This window comes from Oncorhynchus kisutch, linkage group LG14 (assembly GCF_002021735.2).
Source record: "Oncorhynchus kisutch isolate 150728-3 linkage group LG14, Okis_V2, whole genome shotgun sequence".
Classification (NCBI taxonomy): Eukaryota; Metazoa; Chordata; class Actinopteri; order Salmoniformes; family Salmonidae; genus Oncorhynchus; species Oncorhynchus kisutch.
Window position 1 is genome coordinate 79,302,339 of NC_034187.2, and position 17,157 is coordinate 79,319,495.

At 43.8% G+C, this 17,157-nt stretch overlaps 1 protein-coding gene across 2 annotated transcripts in view; it reads left to right on the top strand.

Moving 5' to 3' along the window:
• The window catches only part of LOC109879886 (sorting nexin-13), a 63,288-nt gene that overhangs the window by 18,560 nt on the left and 27,571 nt on the right, over positions 1 to 17,157 (top strand). For both annotated transcript variants that reach the window (XM_031789013.1, XM_031789014.1), the window contains exons 2-8: positions 5,887 to 5,999; positions 6,316 to 6,418; positions 6,697 to 6,786; positions 12,357 to 12,478; positions 14,377 to 14,489; positions 14,627 to 14,731; positions 16,530 to 16,618. In XM_031789013.1, coding sequence (XP_031644873.1) covers positions 5,887 to 5,999; positions 6,316 to 6,418; positions 6,697 to 6,786; positions 12,357 to 12,478; positions 14,377 to 14,489; positions 14,627 to 14,731; positions 16,530 to 16,618 — 735 coding nt within the window. The remainder of the gene's footprint in view (positions 1 to 5,886; positions 6,000 to 6,315; positions 6,419 to 6,696; positions 6,787 to 12,356; positions 12,479 to 14,376; positions 14,490 to 14,626; positions 14,732 to 16,529; positions 16,619 to 17,157) is intronic.

Below are 17,157 nucleotides of genomic sequence, written 5' to 3' on the forward strand. Positions count from 1 at the left end.
GTGCAGTCATATTTAATACAGTACATTGGAGTAGCTTGTAGTCTGTCACTGTTCTGGCTTCTTGTTCATTCTCAGTAGCAGGTGGTAGTAGTAGTAGTGGCTCCTCAGACTTACTGGTCTATAGGATTTAGACTAGGTCCTATTGTTACTGTGACAGAGGAGTGGCCATGTTTCAACACATTCTAGAACACTGTTACTATGGTTCCAACACGCTGAGTCATGATCTCTAGACTAGGTTTGTCTGTTATTCTGATTTTCCATACTGTTGCTGTACCGTACCAGGTTATACGGTATTACCGGCAGTGCACAGAAGGAGCGCTATTTATATCCAAATGTAAATGTTTTAAAAAAATTAAATACTCAATATTCATTTCATGCTTAGATACACATCATTGGGTCTAACGGTCGTCACAAGCTGGACTGCGCATGTAGAACATTATTTTTTATGACAATGTAACAGTGTCAGTAGGAGTGACATCGGCCGGAATCTAGGCTGTGCCTTGACATTAGGACAAAATGAACAACTAAGAAATCATTTTTAACTTCTCTCATTGACTTCTCAAGCCCCAAACCTCAGTCTGGTCTGCAGCGTTCCTGTAAGTCTTGCAATGTTGAACCTCCCGTGTTTAGAAACTCTGTGGTTCTAGTTAGGGATGCACGATATATCGGTGAACATATCGGAATCGGCTGACATTAGCTAAAAATGCCAACATCGATATCGGCCCGACCGTCTAGTTTAACGCCATTGTTAACCGACGTCAAAGCATAGCCATTTTTCCAAAGATAGGAGTCACAAAAAGCAGAAATAGAGATGAAATGAATCACTAACCTTTGATCTTCATCAGATGACACTTTGATCTTCATCAGATGACACTTCATCTTCATGTTACACAATACATGTATGTTTTGTTCGATAAAGTTCATATTTATATCAAAAAAAATCTCAGTTTACATTGGTGCGTTATGTTCAGTAATGTTTTGCCTCCAAAACATCTGGTGATTTTGCAGAGAGCCACAACAATTTACAGAAATACTCATCATAAATGTTGATGAAAATACAAGTGTTATGCATGGAATTTTAAAACATACTTCTCCTTAATGCAACCACTGTGTCAGATTTCAAAAAAGCTTTACGGAAAAAGCACACCATACAATAATCTGAGTACAGCACTCAGGGACCAAACCAAGTCATACAGATACCCGCCATGTTGTGGAGTCAACAGAAGTCAGAAATAGCATTATAAATATTCACTTACCTTTGATGATATTCATCAGAATGCACTCCCAGGAATCCTAGTTCCTCAATAAATGTTTGTTTTGTTCGATAACGTCCATAATTTATGTCCAAATACCTCCTTTTTGTTTGCGTGTTTTCGTTCACAAATCCAAATTCATGATGCTCAGGCACTTAGTTCAGACGACAGTTCCATTACAGTTTGTAGAAACATGTCAAACGAAGTATAGAATCAATCTTTAGGATGTTTTTAACATAAATCTTCAATAATATTCCAACCGGACAATTCCTTTGTCTTTAGAAATGAAAAGGAACAGAGCTCGTGCTCACTGCTGTGCACGTGAGACTGACCTCATTGCATTCTGCCAGACACCTGACTCAAACAGCTCTTATTCGCTCCCCCTTCACAGTAGAAGCCTGAAACAAGGTTCTAAAGACTTTACATCTAGTAGGAAGTGCAATTGGACCAAATGTTACACTCTATATTGGATAGGCAAAGACTTGAAAACCAACAAACCTCAGATTTCCCACTTCCTGGTTGGATTTTGTCTTGGGTTTTTGCCTGTCATATGAGTTCTGTTATACTCAGACATCATTCAAACAGTTTTAGAAACTTCAGAGTGTTTTCTATCCAATCCAATAATATGCATATCTTAGCTTCTGGGCCTGAGTAGCAGGCAGTTTACTCTGGGCACCTTATTCATCCAAGCTACTCATTACTGCCCCCAGCCATAAGAAGTTCTCTGTTGTGGGTGATGTTGGCTTTCGCCGACTGGTCGAGCACCGGTTAACACTGCCAAGTGCGCTGTTTTTCCGATGTTGTCCTACCAGAGTTACACAGTAATGGCGTCACTGCTATTAGCTTCACGACATACATACTATGGAACGCCGTTTGGGTCTTTGCGTGTCAAAAAAGATACAGTAGCACTGTCAAAGCGGTACAATAAAGTCTGCAAACACCGGCCATGAACGATGTGTTTACGGTACCGCGTTGGTAATAAAGCATCATTTGTTCAACTGCAACTTCTGGGGTAGCTAGCTTTAGCTTAGTACCTAGCTAGTACCAATACAACCAGCCTAAAAACAATGACCGATTTAGAAACTGCAGTCATTTTCATTATTCTTAGCAATGATTTAGGAATCCTTGAATGTATTATCTAGGTTAACACTTGTTGTTCGCCTATTGAAATTGGACTTTAGCTCATGAAAATTAATAGCAAGCCAGCTACTTAACCCTGTTGCCCTAAGCTAATGTTATAAGCAGCCAGCTAGTGAGGCTCGACTGGACCGGGTTATGTGTTGTGAAGCTAGCCACGATAAGGATTAGGCAAAATAGTGGAATTTGCGGTTTGCCTTCAATGTAAAAAGTATGTGTCTATTTCAGGAAATGGCTTGTTAGGATGGATTCCCCCAAGCAGCTGATTGGTCAGCCCCGTTGCAGATTGGAGCTCTGATTCCGCCCTCTCATTCAACCAATTACCGACTCCTTCTGCAGCTTGAAAAGCCGGTGTTCCTTTGTCAGGAGAGGGAGCTTCCTGGATGTCCTGTGTTGGTTGTTGCTCAGAGACAGTTTTGTTGGAAGTATTTTGTAGCCGCTACTTCTGAATTATATGTGTGCCAATAGGACACAGTGTTTTTGATTATTGAAACGGTTCACTTTAACTTAGTAATTATTCTGTGTTTGTTCCCAGGGGGGAAGGGGAAGGCACCTTGGGAGTGCTTAGGAAGAGGCCTGCGGCCATATATATATATATACCCGTTGTATGTACTCTGTCACACTAGGTAAGACCTGGGCAGACCACCCCCTGTATTTTGGTTAGCACGCCAGGTGGCATTAAGGTTAGGTAAGTGGTGGGTAGGCAGGTAAGGTATGAGAGAGGACTTTTACTTTCTTTGCTTTGGTTCCATCTAGCCCCTTTTCCCCACATTACCGTGTTAAGGAAATACATTCCCAGTGAACGGTAATATTCTCTGCATCTGTCATCCTTATCCGCACCTACAATCTCACATGCCTCTTTCACTCCACGGGGAGTTGAGTATAGCAGGGGGTTGCGTTCCCTCTTCCAAGAGGCGTGCGTAACAACCCCCCACAGCAACTTGCCCAAGCCCCCCCCCCTTCCGCTTCTTCTTCACCCAAATCCAGGTAGCTGATGTTCTGAAAGAGCTGCAAAATCTGGACCTCTGCAAATCAGCTGGACTAGACAATCTGGACCCTCTCTTTCTAAAATTGTCTGCTGCAATTGTTGCAACGCCTATTACTAGCCTGTTCAACCTCTTTCGTATCGTCTGAGATCCCTAAAGATTGAAAAGCTGCTGCGGTCATCTCCCTCTTCAAAGGGGGAGACACTCTAGACCCAAACTGTTATAGACCTATATCCATCCTGCCCTGCCTTTCTAAAGTCTTCGAAAGCAAAGTTAACAAACAGATCACCGACCATTTTGAGTCCCACCGTACCTTATCCGTTATGCAATCTAGTTTCCGAGCTGGTCATGGGTGCACCTCAGCCACGCTCAAGGTTCTAAACTATATCATAACCGCCTCTGTATACATCAATGATATCGCTCTTGCTGGTTTAGACTGTAAACTTTTCTTCCAGACTCACATTAAGCATCTCCAATTCAAAATGAATACTAGAATCTTCTTCCTATTTCGCAACAAAGCAACTAACCCTAACCCTTCACTCATGCTGCCAAGCATACCCTTGCAAAACTGACTATCCTACCGATTCTTGACTTTGGAGATGTCATTTACAAAATAGCCCCTGACACTACTCAGCAAACTGTATGTAGTCTATCACAGTGCCATCTGTTTTTGTCACCAAAGCCTCATATACCACCCACCACTGTGACCTGTATGCTCTCGTTGGCTGGCCCTCGCTACATATTCGTTGCCAAACCCACTGGCTTCAGGTCATCTATAAGTCTTTGATAGGTAAAGCCCCGCCTTATCTCAGCTCACTGGTCACCATAGCAACACCCACACGTAGCACGCACTCCAGCAGGTATATGTCACTGGTCATCCCCAAAGCCAACACCTACTTTGGCTGCCTTTCCTTCCAGTTCTCTGCTGCCAATGACTGGAACCAATTGCAAAAACCACTGAAGCTGGAGACTTATATCTCCCTCACTAACTTTAAGCATCAGCTGTCAGAGCAGCTAACCGATCACTGTACCTGTACACAGCCCATCTGTAAATAGCCCACCCAACTACCTCATCCGCATATTGTCTTTTTCTTTGCTCTTTTGAACCCCAGTGTCTCTACTTGCACATCATCTGCACATCTATCACTCCAGTGTTTAATGCTAAATTGTAATTATTTAGTCACTATGGTCTATTTATTGCCTTACCTCCCTAATCTCACTACATTTGCACACAGTATATTTAGACTTATCTACTGTGTTATTGACTGTACGTTTGTTTATGTGTAACTCTGTTGTTTTTTGTCACACTGTTTTGCTTTATCTTGGCCAGGTCGCAGTTGTAAATGAGAACTTGTTCTCAACTGGCCTACCTGGTTAAATTAAGGTGAAAAAAAAAAACACACACCTGTCTCACCCGTATAAAACAAAAGATATATATATATTTAACTAGGCAAGTCAGTTAAGAACAAATTCTTATTTTCAATGACAGCCTAGGAACAGTGGGTTAACTGCCTTGCTCAGGGGCAGAACAACATATTTTCTACCTTGTCAGTGCTGGGATTAGATCTAGCAACCTTTCAGTTACTAGTCCAACGGTCTAACCACTAGGCTACCTGCTGCCCCCGTATCACCTCATCTAGCACTCCTGGAATGGTTACCTCTCACAGAAAACTATCAGAATAATGTCAACTAAAAAATGAATGTAAACTAATTTAGAGCCTCTGGAAGACAATCCTCATGCAGAATAGATTTGGGACCAGCTTTAGCTGTTAACCTGGCTGTCTTTCACGTAGCCTGAATGATCCCTCAGATGTAGGCTAATCACCCGAGGTAATGAATTAACTCATTGTAGGCTGTTAGCATGTATGATATGTGCCAGTATTGGCTGGAGACTGGGTTACGTAGACAGTCTGCTTGCATTAGCTTGCTAGTGTTAGCCTGTAAACTGTATGAGACTGGGTTAGGATGCAGGGAGAACGCTAGGATAGCATTAGCAGTTTGTTAGCTTGAGACTGGGTCACAGGTTGCAATGCTAGACATAGCATTAGCAGTTAGCGTGAGCCTGTAAACTGTTTGAGACTGGGTTAGGATGCAGTGAGAGAGCTAACGCCATTAGCGGTGAGGTCAGCAGTTAGAATTTCTTTGTTTCCTGCTCTGACAATACCAGGAAACCTGAAGATGAGGAACTCTATCTCTCTCCCCCCTCTCTCTCTCTCTTCTCCCCCCTCTCTCTCTCCCCCCCTCTTTCTCTCTCTATCACATTCCATCTGACTTTCTTTAGGGTTATGTAGCTAAAATGTGATATTGTTGCTGATTTGTTACTATACGTGAACCCACTCACGCGCTCTCCTGTGCTCGCTCGCTCTCTCTCTCTCTCTCTCGATCTCTCTCTCTCGCGCACGCTCTCATTTCAAAGGGCTGCATTGTCATGGGAAACACGTTTACATTGCCAAAGCAAGTGAAATAGCTAATAAACAAAAGTGAATTAGTGTCTTTGTTTCTCTCTGTAGGCCAGTCTGTCTGTGTGGGGATGGGGGGGTCTAGGAGTGGTGCTGTTCCTCATTACTTTTGGACCCTTCGCTGTCTTCTACCTAGCCTTCTATATCTTCTGCTTCGTAGGAGGGTGAGTGTGTACAACAAGTTTTTCAGTTATTAAGTCATTTATTGATGTGTTCATATGAAATGGGATGTCTTTGTTGTCTTAAAATCTGGTTTACTTGTTCTCTCCCTTCTCCTTTCCTCCCTCTCTTCGCCCTCACCCTCCCTCTCTTCGCCCCTGTCCTCTCCCTCACCCTCCCTCTCTTTTCACCTCCTCTCTTCTCCTCACCTCTCTTCTCCTCACCTCTCTTCTCCTCACCTCTCTTCTCCTCACCTCTCTTCTCCTCACCTCCTCTCCTTACCTCCTCTCCTTACCTCACCCCCCCTTCTCTCCTCACCAGTGGTTTTGCGGTCACTCTGTTGTTTGGGAAAACCAACTCAGAGAGACATCTAGAGAGGTGTGAACACTCCTATCTTCCGGCCACACAAACGGGTATACTGAAGGTAGGATCCACACGCGCATACACACACACACACACACACACAAACGGGTATACTGAAGGTAGGATCCACACGCGCATACACACACACACACACACACACACACACACACACACACAAACGGGTATACTGAAGGTAGGATCCACACGCGCATACACACACACACACACACAAATGGGTATACTGAAGGTAGGATCCACACGCGCATACACACACAAACAAACGCACGCACGCACGCACGCGCGCATAACTATCCCTTCTCCCTCTCTCCCCTCACCCAGACATTGGAGGAGATGAGACTGGAGCCGAAGCCTATACAGATAGACAGGAGACTGACTGGCTCCAACTACATAGACGAGCCTCTTCAACAGGTTAGTGACTCAACAGAAGGATGAAGAATGGGTGTGTGAAACCAAACAGTGAGGGAGCACAGTGATGACACGGCCTGATGAGTTACCTTCTGCTTACTAGCTTCTTCTTCTCTATGGGTGTGTGAAACCAAACAGTGAGGGAGCACAGTGATGACACGGCCTGATGAGTTACCTTCTTCTTCTTCTCTATCCGACTATGACCAAGTTGGATAGAGAGTTGATTTTTGTGCTTACGTCTGTCATTTCCGTTCTTGTAGATTGATTGTTCTAAAAACATGATTTGGTCATCGTTAGTAGCCTATGCGTTACGCTGATTCCGGCTATTCAAGTATCTGCCCTGTCCCTGTTTCACTATCGGCTGTTGACTCTCACTCCTTCTCCCCACTGTGACATGGAGGAGGGAGAGATGCATTCTGACAAGCACAAGCATATGACTGTTGCTGAAAATGCAATTGTGGGAAAATGACCTTTTATCAATGCAAAAATTAAATCAAGTGCAAAGTGGGTCAATGCAGATAGTCCGGCTAACTATTTGGTTAACTATTTAATATTGTTATGGCTTGAGGGTAGAATCTGTTCAGGGTCCTGTTGGTTCCAGACTTGGTGCAGCGGTACCTCTTGCCTTGCGGTAGCAGAGAGAACAGTCTATGACTTGGGTGGTTGGAGTCTACACTGCCTGCTATAGAGGTTCTGGATGGCAGGGAGCTCAGCCCCAGTGATGTACTGGGCCATACACACTAGGCTGTTCTCTAGCACCTTGTGGTCGGATGCCAAGCAGTTGCCAGACCAGGCGGCGATGCAGCCAGTCAAGATGCTCTCAATGGTGCAGCTGTAGAACTTTTTGAGGATCTGAGGCCTCATTCCAAATCTCTTCAGTGGTGTTGTTTTGCCCTCTTCATGATTGGGTTGGTGTGTGTGGACCATGCAAATTCAATAGGAACATACAAAGGAACTTGAAGTTCTCAACCTGCTCCACCACAGTCCCATCGATGTGGATGGAGGTGTGCTTGGCCCTCCGTTTCCTGTAGTCTTTGTCTTGCTGACGTTGAGGGAAAGGTTGTTGTCTTGGCACCACACTTTTTGCAAATCTGTTCCCAAGTATTCCTACGCATAATAGTGACGCGATTGTATACAAACGTAAGCAAGGTTTGAAATGATTGTTTTAGTCATATCTGTTTGGGCTTCTTGTGGTCAATTTGCAGTCTACAAATTATAAGTATGTTCCGGCCCAGAAAATGAAACGGTCTGCGGCTGACTAGTTGATGATCCCTGCTATAGGCCGTCTCATCATCGACGGTGATCAGGCATACCACCGTCGTTTCGTCAGCAAACTTAATGATGGTGTTGGGAGTCGCGCGTGGCCACGCAGTCGTGGGTGAACAAGGAATACAGGAGTGGACTAAGCACACACCCCTGAGGGTGCCCCTGTGTTGAGGGTCAATGTGGCTGTGTTGTTGCCTACCCTCACCACCTGGGCGAGTCCTGTCAGGAAGTCCATGATCCAGTTGCAGAGGGAGGTGTTTAGTCCCAGGGACCGGAGCTTAGTGATGGAAGGCACTATGGTGTTGAACACTGAGCTGTAGTCAATGAACAGCATTTTCACATAGGTGTTCCTCTTATCCAGGTGGGAGAGAGCAGTGTGGACTACAAATATTGCATCATCTGTGGATCTGTTGAGGCTGTATGCAAATATGAGTGGGTCCAGGGTGTCTGAGATGGTGTTATGACCAGCCTTTCAAAGCACTTGCTGGCTACAGATGTGAGTGCTACGGGGCGATAGTCATTTAGACAGGTTACCTTGGCGTTATTGGGCACAGGGTCTGTGGTGGTCTACTTGAAACTTAGTTATTACAGACTGGTTCAGGGAGAGGTTGAAAATGTCAGTGAATACACTTACCAGCTGATTAGTGCATGCCCTGAGTACATGTCCTGGTAATTCATCTGTCTTCGTGTCTGTTAAGCTGTTTAAATGTTTTACTCGCATCGGCTACAGAGAGTGCGATCACACAGTCGTCCAGAACAGCTGGTGCTCTCATGCATGGTTCATTTTTGCTTGCCTCGAAGTGAGCATAGAAGGCATTAAGCTCATTTGGTAGGCTCGCGTCACTGGGTAGCTTCCAGCTAGGTGTCTCTTTGTAATCCCTGATAGTTCGCAAACCCTGCCACGTCCGACAATTGTCAGAGCCAGCGTAGTAGGATTCAGTCTTAGTCCTGTATTGATGCTTTGCCTGTTTGATGGCTCGTCGGAGGTCATAGTGGGATTTCTTATAAGCATCCAGATTAGTGTCCCACTCCTTGAAAGTGGTAGCTCTATTCCAGGGTTGCCCAACCCTCTTCCTGGAGATCTACTGTCCTGTAGGTTTTCAGTCCAACCCTAATTTAGCATATCGGATTCAGCTAGTTAAGGTCTTGTTGAGTAGCTAATTAGTAAAATCAGGTGTGTTAAATTAGGGTTGGACTGAAAACCCACAGGATGGTAGTTCTCCAGCCAGAGGGTTGGGCAACCCTGCTTTAGCGTTTAGTTCAGTGCGGATGTTGCCTGTAATCCATGACCTCTGGTTGGGATATGTACGTACGGTCACTGTGGGGACAACGTCGTGGATGCACATATTAATGAAGCCGGTGAGTGATGTGGTAAACTCCTCAATGTTATCAGATGAATCCCGGAACATATTCCAGTCTGTGCTAGTGAAACAGTCCTGTAGCTTAGCAACCGCTTCATCGGACCACTTCCGTATTGAGCGCATCATTGGTACTTCCTGTTTTTGCTTGTAAGCAGTAATCAGGAGGATAGAGTTATGGTCAGATTTGCCAAAGGGAATGCGAGGGAGAGCCTTGTATGGGTTTCTGTGTGTGGAGTAAAGGTGATCTAGAGTTTTGTCGCCTATACTTTGTGACATGCTGGTAAAAATGAGGTAAAACGGATTTCAGTTTCCCTGCCTTAAAATCACCGGCCACGAGAAGTGTGTGGATGTGTATTTTAGCCTGCTTTCTAAAACCTAGTGTTTCCCTTCCCCTTTAAGGCCTCATAGATGGGTTAGATTTAGAGTTAGCTGGTGTTCTAAAGCCTAGTGTTTCCCTTCCCCTTTAAGGCCTCATAGATGGGTTAGATTTAGAGTTAGCTGGTGTTCTAAAGCCTAGTGTTTCCCTTCCCCTTTAAGGCCTCATAGATGGGTTAGATTTAGAGTTAGCTGGTGTTCTAAAGCCTAGTGTTTCCCTTCCCCTTTAAGGCCTCATAGATGGGTTAGATTTAGAGTTAGCTGGCGTTCTAAAGCCTGGTGTTTCCCTTCCCCTTTAAGGCCTCATAGATGGGTTATATTTAGAGTTAGCTGGCGTTCTAAAGCCTAGTGTTTCCCTTCCCCTTTAAGGCCTCATAGATGGGTTAGATTTAGAGTTAGCTGGCGTTCTAAAGCCTAGTGTTTCCCTTCCCCTTTAAGGCCTCATAGATGGGTTAGATTTAGAGTTAGCTGGTGTTCTAAAGCCTAGTGTTTCCCTTCCCCTTTAAGGCCTCATAGATGGGTTAGATTTAGAGTTAGCTGGCGTTCTAAAGCCTAGTGTTTCCCTTCCCCTTTAAGGCCTCATAGATGGGTTAGATTTAGAGTTAGCTGGTGTTCTAAAGCCTAGTGTTTCCCTTCCCCTTTAAGGCCTCATAGATGGGTTAGATTTAGAGTTAGCTGGTGTTCTAAAGCCTGGTGTTTCCCTTCCCCTTTAAGGCCTCATAGATGGGTTAGATTTAGAGTTAGCTGGCGTTCTAAAGTTTGGTGTTTCCCTTCCCCTTTAAGGCCTCATAGATGGGTTAGATTTAGAGTTAGCTGGTGTTCTAAAGCCTAGTGTTTCCCTTCTATAGATTGGTTAGCTGACAATGTCACAAATTATGTGCCCACTTCCATGGGGCAGAAGTCAGTGTGTTGTTGTGATTCTGGCCAGATTGCTAGCAAGAATGCCAAGAAACAGGACGTGTGGGGAATCGTGACTCATTTCAGCTCGTTTCATCTTGTTCTAGATACAATGTCTAGTTTTACTACTGATTTCATGTCAATGCTAACATGGTAAAATGTTGCTGTAACGGTCTATTTCAGAGACAAAAAGTGCTAATTCAGCACATTTATTCATGTTTTCAATAAACAATGGAGACAAAATATAGCTTACATGTTGTCAAGTCTACCAATCTGACTGTTTTGCCGCATAGTTGCGCATGTGTCGGATTTGTTGATGAACAACCAACAATACAGCTCGTTTAGTGCCTGCATCTGTTTGTGATAAGAAATGGACCGGTACAAAAAAAAAAGTATATATATATATATATATATATATATATATATATATATATATATATATATATATATATATAGCTGTAAACTCTCTTGGTAAATCGTATGGTCTGCAGCTTATCATCAGGTATTATAGCAAGCAAAAACTGGAGATTTCCTTAACATTAGAGGTTGTGCACCAGCTGCTCTTAACGAAGAAACACCCCTCCCCACTTAGTCTTACCCGAGGCTGCTGTCTGGTTGAGACCATGCATGAAGAAACACCCCTCCCCACTTAGTCTTACCCGAGGCTGCTGTCTGGTTGAGACCATGCATGAAGAAACACCCCTCCCCACTTAGTCTTACCCGAGGCTGCTGTCTGGTTGAGACCATGCATGAAGAAACACCCCTCCCCACTTAGTCTTACCCGAGGCTGCTGTCTGGTTGAGATCATGCAGGAAGAAAGACCCCTCCCCACTTAGTCTTACCCGAGGCTGCTGTCTGGTTGAGACCATGCATTAAGAAACGGGTATATATTATCCCATGTTCTTGTTCAGCCAAGACTATGAGAATCACAGAATATGTTCTGATGTCCAGAAGCCTTTTTTGGTCATAGGAAGTGATGGCGGAGACATTTTAAAGATTTATAACTTTCAGAATACAGCCGGTATGGTGGAGTTGGCATCATATAATGCAAAATGAATCATACCGGCTGTATTTCTGTATTTTGAAGGTTAAATATATATTTGAAACTTGATTGTTGACATGCAAAACATTTTGAGACTATATCAACAATGAACTAATGAAACAAATACCAAAAGATAGTGTTTGTTTGGAGTTTTCCCTTTTATAAGATGAGCATCAAAGAAACACACAAAATGTTTTAATTTATCAGGAGTCCGTAAAACAGCGTCTACAGTGAGCACCATGATTCATTGGACAGTGACCATATTTTTTGTTATTTTGGTTCTGCACTCAAGCACTTTGAGTTTGGAAGGATACAATGGCAATGAAGTTATGAGCTTCTATAACTTCTAAACGGTTCATCCGATATGTATGAAAATACCCTTAAATTAAAGCTGACAGTCTGCACTTCAGCCTCATTGTCATTGTATCCTTCCAAACTCAAAGTGCTAGAGTACAGAACCAATGGTCACTCTCCAATGAATTATGGTGCTCACTGTAGATGGATTTTATTTTCTCGTATCGCTCAGCTCTAGTACAATGAACATGGAGTTCTCAGCAACAATAAGGACTGGCCTGTTTCTCTCTCTTTCTCTCTCACACACACACACTCTCTCCCTCCCTCTCTCTCTCCAGGTCATCCAGTTTGCTTTGAGAGATTATATCCAGTACTGGTATTACACTCTGAGTGAGGATGATTCTTTTCTGCTGGAAATCAGACAGACGGTCCAGAATGCTCTGGTACAGTTCTCCACACGGTAATATTCTATTACAACTACATTACTGCTTCATACCTACTCTATTACTGCATTATAACTAGTCTATTACTATTCTAACTAGTCTATTACTATTCTAACTAGTCTAACTAGGCTATTACTATTCTAACTAGTCTAACTAGGCTATTACGGCTTTATGTAGTCTATTACCACTCTACTGCATTATAAGTTTACTACTCAATTACGGCTAACTACTACTATTACTGTGGCGACAGGTAGCCTAGTGGTTAGAGTGTAGGGGCGGCAGGTAGCCTAGTGGTTAGAGTGTAGGGGCGGCAGGTAGCCTAGTGGTTAGAGTGTAGGGGCGGCAGGTAGCCTAGTGGTTAGAGTGTAGGGGCGGCAGGTAGCCTAGTGGTTAGAGTGTAGGGGCGGCAGGTAGCCTAGTGGTTAGAGTGTAGGGGCGGCAGGTAGCCTAGTGGTTAGAGTGTAGGGGCGGCAGGTAGCCTAGTGGTTAGAGTGTAGGGGCGGCAGGTAGCCTAGTGGTTAGAGTGTAGGGGCGGCAGGTAGCCTAGTGGTTAGAGTGTAGGGGCGGCAGGTAGCCTAGCGGTTAGAGTGTAGGGGCGGCAGGTAGCCTAGTGGTTAGAGTGTTGGACTAGTAACCGAAAGGTTGCAAGTTCGAATCCCCGAGCTGACAAGGTACACATCTGTCGTTCTGCCCCTGAACAGGCAGTTAACCCACTGTTCCTAGGCCGTCATTGAAAATAAGAATTTGTTCTTAACTGACTTGCCTGGTTAAATAAAGATTTTAAAAAAGAACTAGCCTATTACTGCTCTATAACTAGTCTACTACTTTAACTAGTCTATTACTGCTTTATAAGTAGTCTTACTACTCTAACTAGTATATTACTGCTTTAACTAGTCTAGTACTGCGCTATAACTAGTCTACTATTCTAACTAGTCTATTACTGCTTTATAAGTAGTCTATAACTAGTCTACTCTGCTTTAACTAGTCTATTACTGCTCTAACTAGTCTATTACTGCTCTAACTAGTCTATTACTGCTCTAACTAGTCTATTACTGCTCTAACTAGTCTATTACTGCTCTAACTGCTCTAACTAGTCTATTACTGCTCTAACTAGTCTATTACTGCTCTAACTGCTCTAACTAGTCTATTACTGCTCTAACTGCTCTAACTAGTCTATTACTGCTCTAACTGCTCTAACTAGTCTATTACTGCTCTAACTGCTCTAACTAGTCTATTACTTCTCTAACTGCTCTAACTAGTCTATTACTGCTCTAACTGCTCTAACTAGTCTATTACTGCTCTAACTGCTCTATAACTAGTCTATTACTGCTCTAACTAGTCTATTACTGCTCTAACTGCTCTAACTAGTCTATTACTGCTCTAACTGCTCTATAACTAGTCTATTACTGCTCTAACTAGTCTATTACTGCTCCAACTGCTCTAACTAGTCTATTACTGCTCTAGTCTATTACTGCTCTATAACTAGTCTATTACTGCTCTAACTAGTCTATTACTAGTCTATTACTAGTCTATTACTGCTCTAACTAGTCTATTACTAGTCTATTACTAGTCTATTACTAGTCTATTACTGCTCTAACTGCTCTAACTAGTCTATTACTGCTCTAACTGCTCTAACTAGTCTATTACTGCTCTAACTAGTCTATTACTGCTCTAACTGCTCTAACTAGTCTATTACTGCTCTAACTAGTCTATTACTGCTCTAACTGCTCTAACTAGTCTATTACTGCTCTAGTCTATTACTGCTCTAACTAGTCTATTACTAGTCTATTACTGCTCTATAACTAGTCTACTGCTTTATGTATTCTATTACTACTCTACTGCATTAAGTAGTCTACTACTTAATTACTGCATCATAACTAGCCTATTACTACTGTGTTACCACACTGTTATACAGGTCTAAAGAGGTGGACTGGCAGCCTTATTTGACCACCAGACTGGTGGATGACTTTGCTACTCACCTTCGAGTCTTCAGAAAGGCCCAAGACAGACTGGAGGACAGTAAACAGAGTAAGGTCACACACACACTCGCTTTCTCTCTTAGACATGATGATGATTATTACGAAGATGTCGTGGATGATTGTGAATATGGTGATGTTTACGATTGTGATGATGAAGATGATGATGATGATGTGGTGTGTTTCTAGGGGACTTGTCGGAGGAGATGGTGGAGTCATTCTTTGAGGCGGAGGTGGAGATGGAGAGGAACATCTGTAGAGACGTGGTCTGTACCTCCCTGAAGGATGAAGAAGGTACATACACACACACCCGGAAGAACGAGGGAGGTTCACACGTTGCACCTCGTCAAGGCATTTGGATCTCCTTTGAGCCTCCTGCGTGTTTTTTTAAATAGAAAGAAAAAGTTTAACACTATATATTCGGCAATAATTTAATCGGTAAACCTCATTGTCTTACGTCAGATTGCAGACGGCGTCGTGCTGTGATCTGGCTGATAACTCGCAAACACTCATGGGATAGATTAAAAAAAGTAGTTTGGCTGCAATACGCTGTCATAAATTCCGAAAATGTTACCAAGGTGAGTCAGAGTTAATCTTACCAAAAGCTATAAACGGTAGCTAATTTTGACATTTTCTTTAACTCTTAACTACCTAATTCTACATCTATCTCGGGAGTATTGTGGTTGTAGAATCAGTATTATGTGTATTCGTATTTTGAGATGTGCACCAATTGGCTAGCTAGCTATTTTTTTCGTTAGCTGAGCCAGTCTCCGTATGAAACATAAGCGATGCTAACCCAACACCAGTTCACACACTCCATGCTGAATAAATACTCCCTCAAGGTAGCTAGCTAGTGTAGTAAGATTCTAGCTAAAGCACAATTCATGTTTCTATGATAAGACAGTTGCTGTTCTGCCCTGTTTAGTGCACCGAGTTCCGCAGCAGCTGACTGTGCTAGCTGCGACCTCGCGTTGGCCAAATGTTACAACGTAGCGAGTCACCAGTGCCAGCTATCGGAGTCCGATACATACTGATTTCTGAGGACAACTCTATAACTTTGGTGCATTACTCCATCATCAGCAAGCTGGCAGACTATCTGCAGTAATGGCTATTCAGACAAACTAGCTCTGGGCTGCTAACTGGGAACAAGTTTGCTCTACTGATCGAACATGGTTTAGAAGCCCCCTAGCCAGTGGGTCAGTCTGATATAACATGGTTTAGAAGCCCCCTTAGCCAGTGGGTCAGTCTGACCGAACATGGTTTGCCGTAGCAGCCCTAGCCAGTGGGGCAGTCTGATATAACATGGTTTAGAAGCCCCCTAGCCAGTGGGGCAGTCTGATATAACATGGTTTAGAAGCCCCCTAGCCAGTGGGGCAGTCTGATATAACATGGTTTAGAAGCCCCCTAGCCAGTGGGTCAGTCTGATATAACATGGTTTAGAAGCCCCCCTAGCCAGTGGGTCAGTCTGACCGAACATGGTTTGCCGTAGCAGCCCCTAGCCAGTAGGTCAGTCTGACCGAACATGGTTTGCCGTAGCAGCCCCTAGCCAGTAGGTCAGTCTGACCGAACATGGTTTGCCGTAGCAGCCCCTAGCCAGTGGGTCAGTCTGCCGGTGTTCCATAGTTATGGTAGTCCTGCGAACTAGTGTTAGGCAGATTACCAACATTTAAAATTTTTTTAGGTATGAGTTCCACAACTTGCTAGACAGATGGCTTCTGGAGACGCTTGTTCAGTTAGAATGACACCATCGGACGAAAGACAATGGGGTAAACCTCATAACCAACCATTGGCATCGCGGTGCCTTCTTCAGGGTCAACCAAAACCTTAGTTATGATGTTTACCCCATTTTAATTGTTGGGAGCATATATAAAGTGTGTAACTTCTCCAGTTTTCTCTCCGTAAGTCAGCACCTCTACTAAAACATGTTGCTGTGTGTCAGCTCCAGGTTTTTACCTCTGTGTGGGTTTATCGTAAGGTTCACATTCAGATACTGACTTCTCTGTGTGTCTTTGTCTCTGTGTGTCTTTGTCTCTGTGTGTCTTTGTCTCTGTGTGTCTTTGTCTCTGTGTGTGTCTCTGTCTGTGTGTCTCAGGGTTCCTGAGGGATCTGTGTGAGGTGCTGCTCTACCTGTTACTACCTCCTGGAGACTTCCACAACAAGAACATGAGATACTTCCTCAGGGTGAGACACAATCACACACACAATCACACACAATCACACACACTCACTAAGTCTTAGTAATATGGACGCCAAAGAACTTAAGGCTCTCGACCCGCTCCACAACAGCCCCATCGATGTGGATGGGGGGCGTGCTCTCTCCTCTTTCTCCTGTAGTCCACGATCAGATCCTTGGTCTTATTGACGTTGAGGGAGAGGCTGTTGTCTTGTAGACTCACGTATGCTTCATCTGACCACTTCGTATTGAGCTCTTCACTGGTACTTCCTGTTTGAGGTCATTTTTTTTTTGTAAGCAGGAAGATGGAGTCATGGTCTGATTTGCTGAAGGAAGGGTGGGGGAGGGCCTTGTATACATTTCTGTGGGAAAAATAAAAGTGGTCTAGGGTTTTAGCGCCCCTAGTGCAGCAGGAGCCATGTTGGTAGAAGTGAGAGAGAACTGTTTTAAGCCTCACCGCGTTAGTCTCCGCCCACCAGAAATGATGCCTCTGGGTGTGTGGTTTCTTTTTTGTTTATGGACCCATACAGTTCTGATGGTGATGTCA